This window comes from Electrophorus electricus, chromosome 6 (assembly GCF_041902795.1).
Source record: "Electrophorus electricus isolate QZ-2024a chromosome 6, ASM4190279v1, whole genome shotgun sequence".
In the NCBI taxonomy this organism is placed as follows: domain Eukaryota; kingdom Metazoa; phylum Chordata; class Actinopteri; order Gymnotiformes; family Gymnotidae; genus Electrophorus; species Electrophorus electricus.
Genome location: NC_137502.1, coordinates 1,252,501 through 1,270,000, shown reverse-complemented (window position 1 = coordinate 1,270,000; position 17,500 = coordinate 1,252,501). Strand labels below are relative to the sequence as shown.

Genomic DNA, 17,500 nt, shown 5'->3' with positions numbered 1-17,500 from the left:
GGCCCACTCTATTACCCCACTCGTTAACCAGGCCCACTCTATTACCCCACTCTTTAACCAGGTCCACTCTGTTACCCCACTCGTTAACCAGGTCCACTCTGTTACCCCACTCGTTAACCAGGCCCACACTATTACCCCACTGTTTAACCAAGCCCACTCTATTACCCCACTCATTAACCAGGCCTACTCTATTACCCCACTCGTTAACCAGGCCCACTTTATTACCCCACTCGTTAACCAGGCCCACTCTATTACCCCACTCGTTAACCAGGCCCACTTTATTACCCCACTCGTTAACCAGGCCCACTCTATTACCCCACTCGTTAACCAGGCCCACTCTATTACCCCACTCGTTAACCAGGTCCACTCTATTACCCCACTCGTTAACCAGGCCCACTCTATTACCCCACTCGTTAACCAGGTCCACTCTATTACCTCACTCATTAACCAGGCCCACTCTATTACCCCACTTGTTAACCAGGCCTACTCTATTACCCCACTGTCTACCCAGGCCCACTCTATTACCCCACTGTTTAACTAGGTCCACTCTATTACCCCACTCGTTAACCAGGCCCACTCTATTACCCCACTCGTTAACCAGGTCCACTCTATTACCTCACTCATTAACCAGGCCCACTCTATTACCCCACTTGTTAACCAGGCCTACTCTATTACCCCACTGTCTACCCAGGCCCACTCTATTACCCCACTGTTTAACTAGGTCCACTCTATTACCCCACTCGTTAACCAGGCCCACTCTATTACCCCACTCATTAACCAGGCCCACTCTATTACCCCACTCGTTAACCAGGCCCACTCTATTACCCCACTTGTTAACCAGGCCCACTCTATTACCCCACTTGTTAACCAGGCCTACTCTCTTACCCCACTGTCCACTCAGGCCCACTCTATTACCCCACTCGTTAACCAGGTCCACTCTATTACCTCACTCATTAACCAGGCCCACTCTATTACCCCACTTGTTAATCAGGTCCACTCTATTACCCCATTTGTTAACCAGGCCTTCTCTATTACCCCACTGTCTACCCAGGCCCACTCTATTACCCCACTCTTTAACCAGGTCCACTCTATTACCCCACTCGTTAACCAGGCCCACTCTATTACCCCACTCGTTAACCAGGTCCACTCTATTACCCCACTCGTTAACCAGGCCCACTCTATTACCCCACTCGTTAACCAGGTCCACTCTATTACCCCACTCGTTAACCAGGCCCACTCTGTTACCCCACTTGTTAACCAGGCCCACTCTATTACCCCACTCGTTAACCAGGCCTTCTCTATTACCCCACTGTCTACCCAGGCCCACTCTATTACCCCACTCTTTACCCAGGCCCACTCTGTTACCTCACTCGTTAACCAGGTCCACTCTATTATCCCACTCGTTAACCAGGCCCACTCTGTTACCCCACTTGTTAACCAGGCCCACTCTATTACCCCACTCGTTAACCAGGCCCACTCTGTTACCCCACTCGTTAACCAGACCCACACTATTACCCCACTCGTTAACCAGGCCCACTCTATTACCCCACTCTTTAACCAGGCCCACTCTATTACCCCACTCGTTAACCAGGCCCACTCTATTACCCCACTCTTTAACCAGGTCCACTCTGTTACCCCACTCGTTAACCAGGTCCACTCTGTTACCCCACTCGTTAACCAGGCCCACACTATTACCCCACTCTTTAACCAAGCCCACTCTATTACCCCACTCATTAACCAGGCCTACTCTATTACCCTACTTGTGGAAAACTAAACTGTGTACTCCGTATGTAGCAGTTGTGACTGTTGTGTCATTAATTAACTGTGTCATTAATGTTGTCATTAATTAACTAATTAACTAAACCTGATGGTACATTCCATACTGAGCAGTATGGAATGTACCATCAGGTTTATTTAATTAATGAGTTAATTAATGCAAGATGTTTTGTGTGTGTGTGTGGGTGTGTGTGTGTGTGTGAGAGCCACTGGAGAGAGAGGATAACACTTACAATGTTCTCTCTGAATTCAAATGAAAGTTCTGCTCAGCTGGAACCCAGTATCATCTGTATAAATCACTTTTCTTTTTACATTCTTGTTTACTTCAGTCGTACTGAAAAATGAACCAATTGCAACAGACTGCATGATGTGCATTTTATAGGAACTCGCACTGGAAGTGAAAAGATCTCATCATCGGATATCAAATGACTTTACAAACAGCCAGAGAGGGAGAGAGGGTGGGAGAGAGAGAGGGAGAGAGGGAAGGAGAGAGAGAGGGAGAGAGAGGGAGAGAGGGAGGGAGAGAGAGAGGGTGCGATTAGGATCTCCCGCTAGCTTGTTTCTCAAAGCCGAGCTGGTCTTGAGGCCGTATTCATGAGAGACATGTTGTGATCAGACGCTGATAAACAGAGACGTGGACTACAGGGCACGTTTTGTTGGAATACGCAGAAAATAGAAGCTTAATCGTCCATGAGATCAGTACAGCCCTAATATCATATTTATGAATGTGTGTGGGTGTGTGAGGGGGAGTGGTTGTGTGTGGGTGGGTTTGTGTGAGTGGTTGTGTGTGCGGTTGTGTGTGTGGGTGGATGTTTGTGATTGTGTGTGGGTGTGTGCGTGTGCGCGTGCGCGTGTGCGTGCGCGTGTGTGTGTGCACGCGCTCATGGGTGCATGTGTGCACGTGCGTGTGTGTGCACGTGCGTGTGTGTGCGGGTGAGTGTGTGTGAATGTGTGTATGCGTGTGTGTGTGTGTAATTAGGATGATCTCAGGGTGAGAGGGAGAGGGTGTCTCCTCTTTGTGTGCGGCTGAGTGTGGAGGATGATTAGGTAGAGTGTGTGTGTGTGTGTGTGTGTGTGCGGCTGAGTGTGGAGGATGATTAGGTAGAGTGTGTGTGTGTGTGTGTGTGTGTGTGTGCGGCTGAGTGTGGAGGATGATTAGGTAGAGTGTGTGTGTGTGTGTGTGTGTGTGTGTGCGGCTGAGTGTGGAGGATGATTAGGTAGAGTGTGTGTGTGTGTGCGGCTGAGTGTGGAGGATGATTAGGTAGAGTGTGTGTGTGCGGCTGAGTGTGGAGGATGATTAGGTAGAGTGTGTGTGTGTGTGTGTGTGTGCGGCTGAGTGTGGAGGATGATTAGGTAGAGTGTGTGTGTGTGTGCGGCTGAGTGTGGAGGATGATTAGGTAGAGTGTGTGTGTGCGGCTGAGTGTGGAGGATGATTAGGTAGGCTTTCTCTAGGCTTTGTCTCGCACGGTTAGGCCAGGAGTGTTGGCTCACAGACAATTTGTCTACCTCTGAGAGGTGTGTCACTTCACTTACACACACACACCCGCACCAGAACTCTCAGGGAAAAGCAGGTGAAGCATCTGTGTGTTTGTGTGTATGCAGGCATGAGTGCATGCGTGTGTGTGGTTGCCAGTTCAAGTCCCACCACTGCCAAGTTGCCACTGTTGGGCCCCTGAGCAAGACCCTTAACCCTTAATTACTCAAGTAGTGTTCAGTCAGAATTGTAATTCACTTTAAAAGATAAAAGTGTCAGCTAAATGCTGTAGATTTGTGTGTGTGTTTGATGCATAGTACTGTATTATTTGTGTTCTGTGAATGCAAGCCTGTGTTCTTCAACATATTCCTTGCTGCTTATACTGGTACTGAAATGTGATGGATTCTTATATATTATTGCATTTTAATATGGTAAAGGGAAAAGATGTCATAGTTCTCCAGTTCTGTATGATGAAGAGAGGAGTCACATGGGCAGGAGTCTCCTCTTTTAGGCCTGTGTGTTTGCGTCACACGTGACCTTTGAAAGCTTGAGTATTATCTGCAACCCACTCTGAGATCTCCCGCATGGACGAGCTGATGACATTACAACTACAGATCGCATTTACCTTTGTGTGTTTGGCTCTGAATGACCCCGTAAATCAGAATCTACTGACACACACACACACATGCATGCACACATGCACTCACGCACACACACATACACACACAGACACACACATACACGCGCATGCATGCACACACACACACACACACACACTTCAGTTATATCTGCAGCCTGAACACAACGTCACTCACCCTAATCATTCATCATTCTTTATTAAAATTCATCATTCGTCATTATCATTCATTTGTCATTAACATTTGTCATTATCATTCATCATTTGTCATTAACATTCATCATTATCATTCATCATTCTTTATTAACATTTATCATTCTTTATTAACATTCATCATCATTCATCATTCATCATTATCATTCTTCATTAATATTCATTATTTATCATTCGTCATTATCATTCCTCAGTCATCATCATTCCCAGTCATCATTATCATTCATCATTCTTGCACACATACACACACACACACACGCACACACAGACACACACACACACACACACACACACACACAGACATACACACACACACACACACGCACACACAGACACACGCACACACAGACACACACACACACACACACACACAGACATACACACACACACACACACAGACATACACAGGAGGTTCAGGAGTGCGTGTGTGTGTGTGTGTGTGTGTGTGTGTGTGTGTGTGTGTGTGTGTATGTATGTGTGTGTGTGTGTGTGTGTGTGTGTGTGTGTGTGTGTGAGACCCCGTGTGACTCTTGGATTCTGACCCACAGGTTCTCTGTGCTGAGGGACCCAGCAGGATGGCTCAGTGTGAATCCAGTCAAAGGTTCGGTAAACACCACCGGCACACTGGACCGGGAGTCTCCGCACGTCCACAACAACCGCTACAGTGCCCTCTTCATCGCCTCAGATAACGGTGAGAACCATCGTCTTCCTCCTCCTGCTTACACAGCTCACACCTAACCCTAAACCCTAACCCTAAACCGTAATCCTAACCCTCTTCCTAATGCTAACCCTAAACCCTAATCCTATCCCTAACCCTAACTCTTCATCGCCTCAGATAATGGTGAGAACCCTCGTCTTCCTCCTCCTGTTTGCACAGCTCACACCTAATCCCAAACCCTAACCCTAAACCCTAACCCTAAACCCTAATCCTAAACCATAATTCTAGCCCTAACCCTTAACCATAAACCCTAAACCCTTATCCTAACCCTAAACCCTAATCCTAACCCTAAACCCTAACCCTAAACCCTAACCCTAAACCCTAATCCTAACCCTATTCCTAATGCTAACCATAAACCCTAATCCTAAACCATATTTCTAGCCCTAACCCTTAACCATAAACCCTAAACCCTTATCCTAACCCTAAACCCTAATCCTAACCCTAAACCCTAATTCTAACCATAGTCCTAACTGTAACTAACACTCACCCTGACTATCCCTAACCCTCTAATGACTTTCTAATGACACTGTGGTTCCTGTATTCAAGGTCCGAGTGTTTGACATTTAAGATGTGGAACACTGTTGCTAATGCCAGCTAGGGGCAGTGGTGTCTCAGTGGTGAAGGTACTGGTCTAGTAACCAAAGCATGACGGTTCAAGCCCTGCCACTGCTAAGTTGCCACTGTTCAGCCCCTGAACCCTTAACCCTCAATTACTCAAGTTATGTTCAGTCAGAATTAAAATTCGCTTTGGATAGAAGTGTCAGATAAATGCCATAAAATCTTCCTGCTTGGTCCTTGTTCTTGAAGATGGTTTCAGTATCGTTTCCTACACGCAGTGTGTTATCATCTTGTTACTAACGCATCATCTCACTGCTACATTTGGCATGTTTTGAACTCTGGCTTGCCCACTGAGTGGATTGGTTCCTGTGTGGTAATCGGTCCTGAATGTTTGGAAATGGCACAGAAAGATGTTGTGAATACCAAGTGGTGATTCTTTTGTCTTTTAAATTGCAGTCCAGACTGTGCCAATATCCCATTGGAGGCCTTTGGAGAATGATTTAAACAAGCTATCTGTGGAGCTGTGAGCAGAGTGGGGGTCACATATTATCTTCCCACCACAGGAAATTACACGCTCTCAGAGACAGAAGACGCAGCCTCTACCTCAGTGATTTCTGGGTAGTTATTCGTCTTGATTGGCCTTCAAAAGAATTTAATTAACCTCAAGACAATGAGGCTTCACTAATTGCCATGGTGGGTTTCTCCACACAGAAGCCAGAAAGTCTTCAAGTTTTAAGAGACGTTTCAGTTCAGGCCTTCGGTGTGTTTGTCACTCCTCACTATATACCTGTCAGCCATCCCTCCCTCTCTCTCTCTCCCTCTCTCTCTCTCCCTCTCTCTCTCTCTCTCTCCCTCTCTCTCTCTCCCTCTCTCTCCCTCTCTCTCTCTCTCTCCCTCTCTCTCTCTCTCTCTCTCTCTCTCTCTCTCTCTCTCTCTCTCTCTCCCCCTCTCCTCCACTCTCTCTCTCTTTCAGTTTGGTGATATATGGCTGTTGTAAAGAACTTGCAGCCTTAAAAGTGTCCTGAGGTCACGTTAGCGGCAGGGCCAGGTAAGGATGGGGACCTTCTGGAGCAGATAGTGGTAGAATAGTCTCCCTGGCCTGAGGCCTGTGCTCCATGGCATGCAGGCTCCTTTTCTGGCTATTCTGTTTTCAGTACGAGTAACCTGAACTGCCTGTACCTCTTGCTTTCTCTCTCTCTCCCTCGCTGTCTCTCCTTCTGCTGCATGTGAGAGACAGACAGGACCCTCGTGTGACGTTAGCTTATCTTAAATGGCTTTCTGTGCAGCAGACAGGATCAGGACTAGAGACACACAGCTATGTTCAGCAGAGGAAACGTGACAGGAGCGCTTTTTCCATCCTGGGGACCCTCACAGCCAGAGCTGTGTGTCCCATGCTGCATCTGGAACACATCAGTCTAGTGAATTGGTCAATTTCAGTTTCATTTTGAAACTTCATTTCCACAGTGTGTCTGAGTAAGAGTTTCATGGTGTAGACAGTCGTAGCTGGAAAGCGTGGAAACTGCTGCCTGATTAGCGTAAACGTCCATGAGGGATCTACGGCAGGCCACAGCCGAACCCTAGACACTGAGCTCCAGCGCCTCTGTGACCTCATCCTCACTGGGATAAAAACACTACAGGCGTTTATACAACCTTCAGACAGAATGGCAGATTGTTTCTTTTATTAGGTTGTGATTATTAGGGTCATGACTGCCCCCCTGTAGAAGGGTGACCAGGTCGGGTTTGACCGCCTGTAGAACGATGTCATGGGTCAGGATTGACCCATATACATTTATGGCATTTAGCTGACACGTTTATCCAAAGCGACTTACAATTCTGACTGAACACTACTTGAGTAATTGAGGGTTAAGGGTCTTGCTCAGGGGCCCAACAGTGGCAACCTGGCAGTGGTGGGACTTGAACCAGCAACCTTCTGATTACAACCCTAACCACTGAGCACCACCCCCTGACTCCACTATTTACAGTCAGACTCATTATTTTGGTGTGCATGTGTGTATGTGCGTGCATGTGTGTTCTTCCATGTGTGTGTGCGTGTGCGTGTGTGTGTCTGTGTGTTTGCATGTGCGTGTACGGGGCATCGTTTCTGTAGTCTTTTTGCGTTCATAACAGCAGGTCACCTATGAGCTATCAGTCGTAGCAGTCAGTAATGTGGTTATGGACACAGTGCGGTCTGAAAGGCCTTTATTACAGATGATGTGTGCTGCTGGGGGGAGCAGGACAGCCCACACACACGTGCAACACACACACGTGCAACACACACACGTGCAACACTTGTACAACACACTCGTGCACTACATTAGAGACCTTGTTGTGCATGTAGTGTTGCAGAGGTGCAGTCAAAGTGTCTCCCTCCTCAGGCCGGAAATATTGCCAAGAGTGCTCTGTCTCCCTCTGGGAATGCTGGGAATATCGCCTCTCATACCATCACCTGCTTGCCGCTCAGCCAGACAGCCACGACAGCTCCATGTTTCAGGGCTGGCAGAGACGGCATTGTGCCAGGGCCTAATCCTAATCCTAATCCTAATCCTAACCCAGTGTCTCGCTCTGAAACCTAAACAGATTTTTCGTTTCCTTCTTTATTCCCCAGCAGATGTTCATCCAGTCAATTCGTCCCTGAGTGTGTGTGTGTGTGTGTGTGTGTGTGTGTGTGTGTATACAATTAATTTGCTTATTAAATATTTTGTTTTATTTTCATATCTGGAAATGTTTATGCAGTCATTTGGATTTCTTGTTTACATGTCAACAGTGACAGTGTTGAATAATGGCGTGTCATATCTGGGTCACATTCCCATACTATTAGACATACGACTGTGTGTCTGGAATTACTGTGGCAGACGTCACAGAGGATTCACGTCTTCCTTCCCCAGTAGAGTGCTGATGTGCTTGTCTTGTGCGCTCTCTTCTCGTTATAGCTGTTAGTCGACGGCTTCTCTCTGTGTGTTCCATAAATCCCGATTCCTCCTCCCCAGTAACCCAGTGATCATGATGTGGTGTGATCAAAGGAACCCAGCGATCGTGACACAAAGTGTTCAAAGTAAACAAGTAATCGTGACACGGTGTGATCAAAGGAACCCAGCGATCGTGACACAGTGTGATCAAAGGAATCCAACGATCGTGGCACGGTGTGATCAAAGCCGAACGCTGTGATCTTGTACGTCATTGGCCGCATACAGCACTTCCTGGACATGGTACATGCATGTCAGGTTTGGAGCGTGTGCCAGGGGAACACTCATCTGATCCTTTCTGTCTGCCTCTCTCCATAGATTACGTCCCTAGTCTATAAATAATCTGCGTATTCTTGATTCCTAAAAGTAGCATGAGCAGGAAGGTTCACAGAGCTTTTGAATGCGTTGTATGTCACAAATGGCTCTTTGAGTGAACCTGGATCTCCTAGCAGGTCTGGACGTCCATGACCCACATGCCATTAGTGTGCACCTACGCTCAAGCTCAGCCGTCGCTCCGCTGTGCTCTCTCTGATCCGGCTTTGTGTTTCTCTGTGGGTGGACTTTGGCTGGGGGGGAAGGTTAAGTGTATTTCAGCTCCACAGCTCAGTCCTGACCCAGGATGACAGGCTGGGTTGGCGCTGTGAGAAGCTCTCCAGCTCCTCGCTGTCTCCTCTGGAGAGCAGGCTGTGGTTTTCCCCTGGGCTCATTAACCCAAGGCTGCTGCATCTCCAACATGCCACTTCTCGTCTCCTGCTCTCGCCAGACCGCTGCTGCGCCACTCCAAAGAAATGTCACCTTAACCCTGGTATTACCGGACCAGCGGTGAGGGCCATGCCGCTTCCAGCCTAAAGGGCAAGGTGGACGGTTCTTGGTCGGCTCCCGTTTTTCTCTCGGAGATGTGGAGGAGAAAACTGTACTTTGTGTGTGTGCTAATGGAGAAGGCGCTGCTTGATTCTTCCGGGCTTATGGCAGACAACAACAAAAACACGGCAGAGACCGGAGTGCTCCGCACGACTTCTGACCAGGCCTGCTCGCCTGACTTCATGCTGAGTGTTAGGAGAGTAGTTTTTCTCTTTCTGTTTACATGTTTATTTTAAATTGAAGTGAACAGCTGAGTGTCTGATGTCATGCTGGATATCACTTCCTCTTCCAGCGCTTAATTATGTCTTGTTTGTGACCCAGGACGTGCTGATCTGTGCAAAGATTCAATCTGAGAGAGAGAGAGAGAGAGAGAGAGAGAGGGAGACAGAGAGATAGATAGAGAGAGAGAGAAAAAAAACATCTGAGAGAGAGAGATGGAGAAAGAGAGACATCTGAGCAAGAGATAGAGACATAGAGCGGTAGAGAGAAACGTCTGAGAGAGAGAGAGACATCTGAGCGAGAGAGAGAGCGAGAGATACAGAGAGATAGCGATAGCAGTTGTGTCTGAAGCCGTGGAGAACATGACTTTGACTTTGACAAAGCTGTAATCTTCCATCTGAAAGGCAGCATCATGGCGGCCTGGAGCGTGTGTGCCCTTACGATTACCTCACACTTAAACTCAGAGCCTTGGTAAGCTTTGATCTGGGGAGCGAGCGTGCTTGAAAGAGCAGGAAGAACTTTATACGCAATCAATATTCTGATAATATTCCGGCACCTGTTGCACTGTGTGCGAGTGTGGAATGATGTCCAGCATCACACAAGACGCAGAGACACGTCCCACACTGTCCCTGTAGGTATGGTACAGCATACGCAGGAGGGCAGAATGAAGAACACTCAGTGGTTATTATCAGGAATGAAATTGGCAGCATATAAAATCCAGTAATAAAAATATGCGAAGATGAAGCTCTGGTCCTGAAACTAGAACTAAACTACGCTACTGGTCCTGAGACTAACTAAACTAACCTAACAAACCTAACTAAACTAACATAACTAAACTACTCTACTGGTCCTGAGACTAACTAAACTAACCTAACAAACCTAACTAAACTAACATAACTAAACTACTCTACTGGTCCTGAGACTAACTAAACTAAATAAACTAATCTAACAAACCTAACTATACTAACCTAACTAAACTACCCTAACGGTCCTGAGACTAACTAAACTAAATAAACTAATCTAACAAACCTAACTAAACTAACCTAACTAAACTACCCTACCGGTGCTGAGACTAACTAAACGAAATAAACTAACCTAACTAAACTACAGATATTTTATTTCTGTAACAGCAGCAGTTGAATTGAAGCGAGAGGCAGGGTGCTCTTTATTCTCCATCGGGCTATCAGCGATGGAAGCACTTAACCAAAACACAATTTGCAGAAGAGCTAGTCTTCCTCGGGGTAACACAAATGCTTTACTCGACGTAACATTGAAGGACCACTAATGTGCAGCTCCATCTCCTGGGATCTGTGAGTGGAAATAGTGTAGAGAGTGAATAGGGAACAGGTGAAGCCAATCATAATCGGGGACTGGTAACGGGGCAGGTGTGAGGTTTAATCCATAGCCGGAGTGGGCGTGTCCCCCGTGCTATCTGGCTGACCAACCGTGACAGAACCTCCCCCGAAGACCCCACCAGCCTCCTGGCGTGTGGCTGACCCTGCCGCCGCGGAGCCGGCTTCCAAGGATGTAGCCTGTGGAAGGAGGCGATAAGGTCGGGGTCCAAGATTTGGGAAGCTGGTGTCCAGCACCGCTCCTCTGGCCTGTGCCCCTCCCAATCCATAACGCACCGCATCTGCACACCTCACCACCTAGAGTCGAGCAGGGCCCTCACCTTGTGTGCCAGACCATCTTCCACCCGCAAGGGGGGAGGTGGTGCACCTGAAAGACTGGAAAGTCTGAGAAGCTCGGCTGTTCCCGGGCAGGCCTATGTGGTAGGTGAGCTGGTTAATACACTGCGTGACAGTGTACGGGCCCTCGTACCTTGTGGCTAGCTTCCCATGAGGTCCCGCACGGCCATCTGTCTTTGAAACCCACACCTTCTGTCCAGGTTCATAGAGGGGTGTCTCCCCACGCCTCCTATCCGCCTTCCTCTTATAGACAGCGATGGCCTTGCGGAGCCTCTGATGCACCTCCTCCCACACCTGCTCACTGTGCCAACACCACACCTCCACCACCGGCTGATCTGACTTGGGTGGATTCCAAGGATAGAGCGGCGGTTGGAAACCTAGAACACATTCACAAGCCGTTAAACCCGTCGCTTCATGACGTAGGGAATTCTGGGTGTACTCTGCCCAAGGGAGGTCGGTACTCCAGGTCTCTGGCTGGTCTTGGCAATGTGCCCTCAGATATCTACCCAGTTCCTGGTTCTCTTTCTCTACCTGCCCATTGGCTTGAGGGTGGTAGCCAGATGTCAGGCTGACCATGACGTTCAGTTTCCCCAGCAATTCCCTCCACACCTTTGACGTGAATTGCAGGCCCCTGTCGGACACGATGTCCTCTGGCAGTCCAAACACTCGGGAGACCTGGTGGAAGAGCAGTCTCCCATGCAGTGGGTAGACCTTTCAGTGATAGGAATCTCACCATTTTTGAAAACCGGTCCACAATCACCAAGTGTGGCCTTCTGAAACAGGTAGGCCAGTAACAAAGTCTATAGCGAGGTGGGACCAGGGTCTAGGAGGAGTAGGTAGAGGAAGTAGCTTACCTGTAGGCGGTGTGCGAGGTGTTTTGCTGTGGCCACATACCTGACAACCTCTCGGCTCATGGCAGGCCGCCAATAGCGAGCACTTAAGAGTTGTGTGGTACGGGTTGCCTCTGGGTGTCCCCACGGAGGTGTGTGCACAAGCGATCAGGGCTCGCCGGTGACAGAGAGGCACAAAGAGATGGTCAGGTGGACAGTGCAGGTGTGGGTTTGCTGCAGCTATTTGCTGGTTAGGTCCCATCTTAGAGTGGCCAGGAAGCAGGTGCGTGACAGGACCAGCTCTGGTGGATTGGGCTTCTGCGTGGTGTTGACGCGAGAGGGCGTCCTTCCTCACGTTTTTTGCACCTGGTCAGTAGGTCACGCGGAATGCAAACCTCGAGAAGAGCGACCACCGGGCTTGTCTGGAATTGAGCCTCTTGGCGGTCTGGAGGTATTCCAGATTCTTGTGGCCTGTAATGACCAAAACGGGGTGCCGTGCTCCCTCCAGCCAGTGTCTCACTCCTCGAAAGCTAGCTTCATGGCGAGGAGTTCGCGATTTCCCACGCCATAGTTCCTCTCCACAGGGTTAGTTTCTTAGAGAAGTACGCAATGGGCTTTAACTGTCGTGGAGGGGAATCTGGCCTCACTCAGCAGCCTGAACGTTCTTATTCTGCTCGCTGTATGAAAGAGCGACTCGCTACGCTGACAGTAGAATGTTGTGTAAATGTTACAGCTGTTACACTACCCAGATTTCTGAAATGGTTTGGTTTGATACATGATATAGTAGTCACTTTATAACACAAAGTAACACAAGTGCTTGTAATGCAATCCGACGCTAACAGCACGGCTTTCAAATTACCCTCATGAAGATTTCTCATTCCAATAATCTTTTCCTGGACTCTTGCTTTGGTTCAGAAGGTCACGTTCAAATCAGCCAGGGGGACGGCTTTGATGCAAACCGCTGAGTCAGCTCACGCAGTTCCTCAGATTCGTTTTGAAACTAAAGTTTCTCCAGTTTCTCCAGAAGCCAGTCAAGGCACCAGAGGGGAAGAGAAACTGGAAGACACGTGTCTCAGTGAGATTCCTCACACTGACTCATTACTGAATTACACTGACTCACACTGAGTCATTACTGAATTACACTGCACCAAACCAGATAATTACTGAATCACGCTGACTCACACTGAGTCATTACTGAATTACACTGCACCAAACCAGATAATTACTGAATCACGCTGACTCACACTGAGTCATTACTGAATTACACTGACTCACACTGAGTCATTACTGAATTACACTGCACCAAACCAGATAATTACTGAATCACGCTGACTCACACTGAGTCATTACTGAATTACACTGACTCACACTGAGTCATTACTGAATTACACTGCACCAAACCAGATAATTACTGAATCACGCTGACTCACACTGAGTCATTACTGAATTACACTGCACCAAACCAGATAATTACTGAATCACGCTGACTCACACTGCATCATTACTGAATTACACTGACTCACACTGAGTCATTACTGAATTACACTGCACCAAACCAGATAATTACTGAATCACGCTGACTCACACTGAGTCATTACTGAATTACACTGACTCACACTGAGTCATTACTGAATTACACTGCACCAAACCAGATAATTACTGAATCACGCTGACTCACACTGCATCATTACTGAATTACACTGACTCACACTGAGTCATTACTGAATTACACTGCACCAAACCAGATAATTACTGAATCACGCGGACTCACACTGAGTCATTACTGAATTACACTGCACCAAACCAGATAATTACTGAATCACACTGACTCACACTGAGTCATTACTGAATCACGCTGACTCACACTGAGTCATTACTGAATTACACTACACCAAACCAGATAATTACTGAATCACGCGGACTCACACTGAGTCATTACTGAATTACACTGCACCAAACCAGATAATTACTGAATCACGCTGACTCACACTGCATCATTACTGAATTACACTGACTCACACTGAGTCATTACTGAATTACACTGCACCAAACCAGATAATTACTGAATCACGCGGACTCACACTGAGTCATTACTGAATTACACTGCACCAAACCAGATAATTACTGAATCGCACTGACTCACACTGAGTCATTACTGAATCACGCTGACTCACACTGAGTCATTACTGAATTACACTACACCAAACCAGATAATTACTGAATCACGCGGACTCACACTGAGTCATTACTGAATTACACTGCACCAAACCAGATAATTACTGAATCACGCTGACTCACACTGCATCATTACTGAATTACACTGACTCACACTGAGTCATTACTGAATTACACTGCACCAAACCAGATAATTACTGAATCACGCGGACTCACACTGAGTCATTACTGAATTACACTGCACCAAACCAGATAATTACTGAATCGCACTGACTCACACTGAGTCATTACTGAATCACGCTGACTCACACTGAGTCATTACTGAATTACACTACACCAAACCAGATAATTACTGAATCACGCGGACTCACACTGAGTCATTACTGAATTACACTGCACCAAACCAGATAATTACTGAATCACGCGGACTCACACTGAGTCATTACTGAATTACACTGACTCACACTGAGTCATTACTGAATTACACTGCACCAAACCAGATAATTACTGAATCACGCTGACTCACACTGAGTCATTACTGCTCTCTGTTTGGCTTTCTGTGGTTATCCACACCTTTCCACGACAGCCCTGTGCAGTGTGAGTGAAACAGTGAAATAGAGATTCACCTCATCTCTGCACATGTGTGTTGGTCTCTACAAATGTGTGTTAGGCCCCCACCATGTGTGTTAGTCTCTCCACACGTGTGTTGATCTTTCCTTATGTCTGTTGGTCTCTCTATGTGTGTGGTGGTTTCTACACGTGTGTATTGGTCTCTCCACGTGTGTTGGGCCCCAACCATGTCTGTTGGTCTCTCCATGTGTGTGGTAGGCTCCCACCATAAGCAGTATATGTGTGTGTGTGTGTTTGTGTGTGTGTCTATATATATATATATATATATAAACATGTCACAGCATATACATTTATACATATATAACGATCTATAAAGATCTTTAGTGAGATTCACTAACTAGTCAACATTTAACTCCTAGTTATAGAATTCAGCTCAGTCACGTCTGCAGTGGTACAGATGACGGTCATTAACTGGTGTCCTTTAACTGGTGTCGTTTAACTGGTGTCGTTTAACAGGTGTCCTTTAACTGGTGTCGTTTAACTGGTGTCGTTTAACAGGTGTCGTTTAACTGGTGTCGTTTAACTGGTGTCCTTTAACTGGTGTCATTTAACTGGTGTCCTTTAACAGGTGTCATTAACAGGTGTCGTTTAACTGGTGTCGTTTAACTGGTGTCGTTTAACTGGTGTCGTTTAACAGGTGTCGTTTAACTGGTGTCCTTTAACTGGTGTCGTTTAACAGGTGTCGTTTAACTGGTGTCCTTTAACTGGTGTCGTTTGCCAGTATGAAGGGTTGTTGGCTTGCTTTATGTTTCTTTGCACAAAAGGATGTTAGTTTGAGGAAGAGCAGCATGTCAGAGCTGCTAATGTGTGATTGATGCCTCCGTATGAGGCGTCTTGCTCTGGGTTTTTCTGAGCTCTACTGTGAGGGTGTCAGGGCTGGAGAATATCTCAACAACAGAAGATCAATAAAAGATGATTTATGAGCTATTTTCCCAACGTGCTGTAACAGTGCCATTGGGTTGTGAGTCTGATCGCAGTCTGATCTCTATATCCAAAATGCCAGCATTTTGACAGCAAGATTTTCCTCTGCACCTAAAATAAGAGGAACAAATCAGTGTGTAATTATGAGTCATGTCATCTGATATTAATAGCTACTCCCTCCTGGGGCTGTTTATGACAGTGGGGCTTTTCAATCGCTAATCTGAAAGAAACAGCACATCTCAAGAAGTGAATGTTTTACTGCTACTAGTAGTCAGTAAGAGTGAGTGTGTTGGGAAGCAGAGTGTGAGTGTTGAGAAACAGCGAGTGTGTTTTTAGAAGCAGAGTGTGTGTATTGAGAAACAGAGTGTGTGTTGAAGCAGAAAGTGTTTCTCTCTGACGTGTTCCAGATGATTCATGTTTCACTGTGTTTCAAATGACACATCGTTCATTTTCTGCAGTTTTCTATTAAGATGAATGAACGTGAGTGTGAGGAGGTGAATGAACGTGAGTGTGAGGAGGTGAATGAACGTGAGTGTGAGGAGGTGAATGAACGTGAGTGTGAGGAGGTGAATGAACGTGAGTGTGAGGAGGTGAATGAACGTGAGTGTGAGGAGGTGAATGAACGTGAGTGTGAGGAAAAAGGAATGACACAACAAATATTTAAAGGTTCACTCATAAAAATAAATTGTCATGTTTCTTCCAGCAGGTCAGTGAGGTCATGGACACCCTACTGTTTTTGTTTTTTTTTGTTTTTGCTTTTCTTTTTTGCTTTTTTGTTTGTTTGTTTGTTTGTTTGTTTAATGCCTTTATTGTTGTAAACAAGAATTTCAATGATTTGACAAGAATCTGTCCATGTACTCACAGCACTCACAATACTCACAATACTCACAGAACTCACAATACTCACAGCACTCACAATACTCACAATACTCACAGCACTCACAATACTCACAGCACTCACAACACTCACAGCACTCACAATACTCACAGCACTCACAATACTCACAGAACTCACAATACTCACAGCACTCACAATACTCACAATAGTCACAGCACTCACAATACTCACAATACTCACAGCACTCACAATACTCACAGAACTCACAGCGTTCACAATACTCACAGAACTCACAGCACTCACAATACTCACAGCACTCACAATACTCACAATACTCACAGCACTCACAATACTCACAGAACTCACAGCGTTCACAATACTCACAGAACTCACAGCACTCACAATACTCACAGCACTCACAATACTCACAATACTCACAGCACTCACAATACTCAAAGCACTCACAATACTCACAATACTCAGCACTCACAATACTCACAGCACTCACAATACTCACAGCACTCACAATACTCAAAGCACTCACAGCACTCACAATACTCACAGCACTCGCAATACTCACAATACTCACAGAACTCACAATAGTCACAGCACTCACAATACTCACAGCACTCACAATACTCACAGCACTCACAGCGCTCACAATACTCACAGCACTCACAATACTCACAGCACTCACAATACTCAAAGCACTCACAATACTCACAGCACTCGCAATACTCACAATACTCACAGCACTCACAATACTCACAGCACTCACAATACTCGCAGTATCCACAGTAGTCACAGCACTCACAAACCCAGTGTCAAGTGTCACAGGAGGCTAAGACATTGAGCCCAGCTATAAATGTTAAGCACTGTTCTCCTGTGTATATTAAAGCTGTGGAATTGATTTGGCCTGTAAAGAATCCAAGACACATGGAGAGGCCTGTGTGCTCGAACAGCAGAAAAGGAGAGGGGGGGGGGGGGGAGAAAGAGGGA

The 17,500-nt window shown here is 46.6% G+C and overlaps 1 protein-coding gene across 1 annotated transcript in view; it reads left to right on the top strand.

Annotated features, from left to right (window-relative positions):
• The window catches only part of cdh13 (cadherin 13, H-cadherin (heart)), a 265,633-nt gene that overhangs the window by 234,668 nt on the left and 13,465 nt on the right, over positions 1-17,500 (top strand). The window contains exon 11 of the mRNA XM_035525755.2: positions 4,649-4,791. Within this exon, the coding sequence (XP_035381648.1) occupies positions 4,649-4,791 (143 nt within the window). The remainder of the gene's footprint in view (positions 1-4,648; positions 4,792-17,500) is intronic.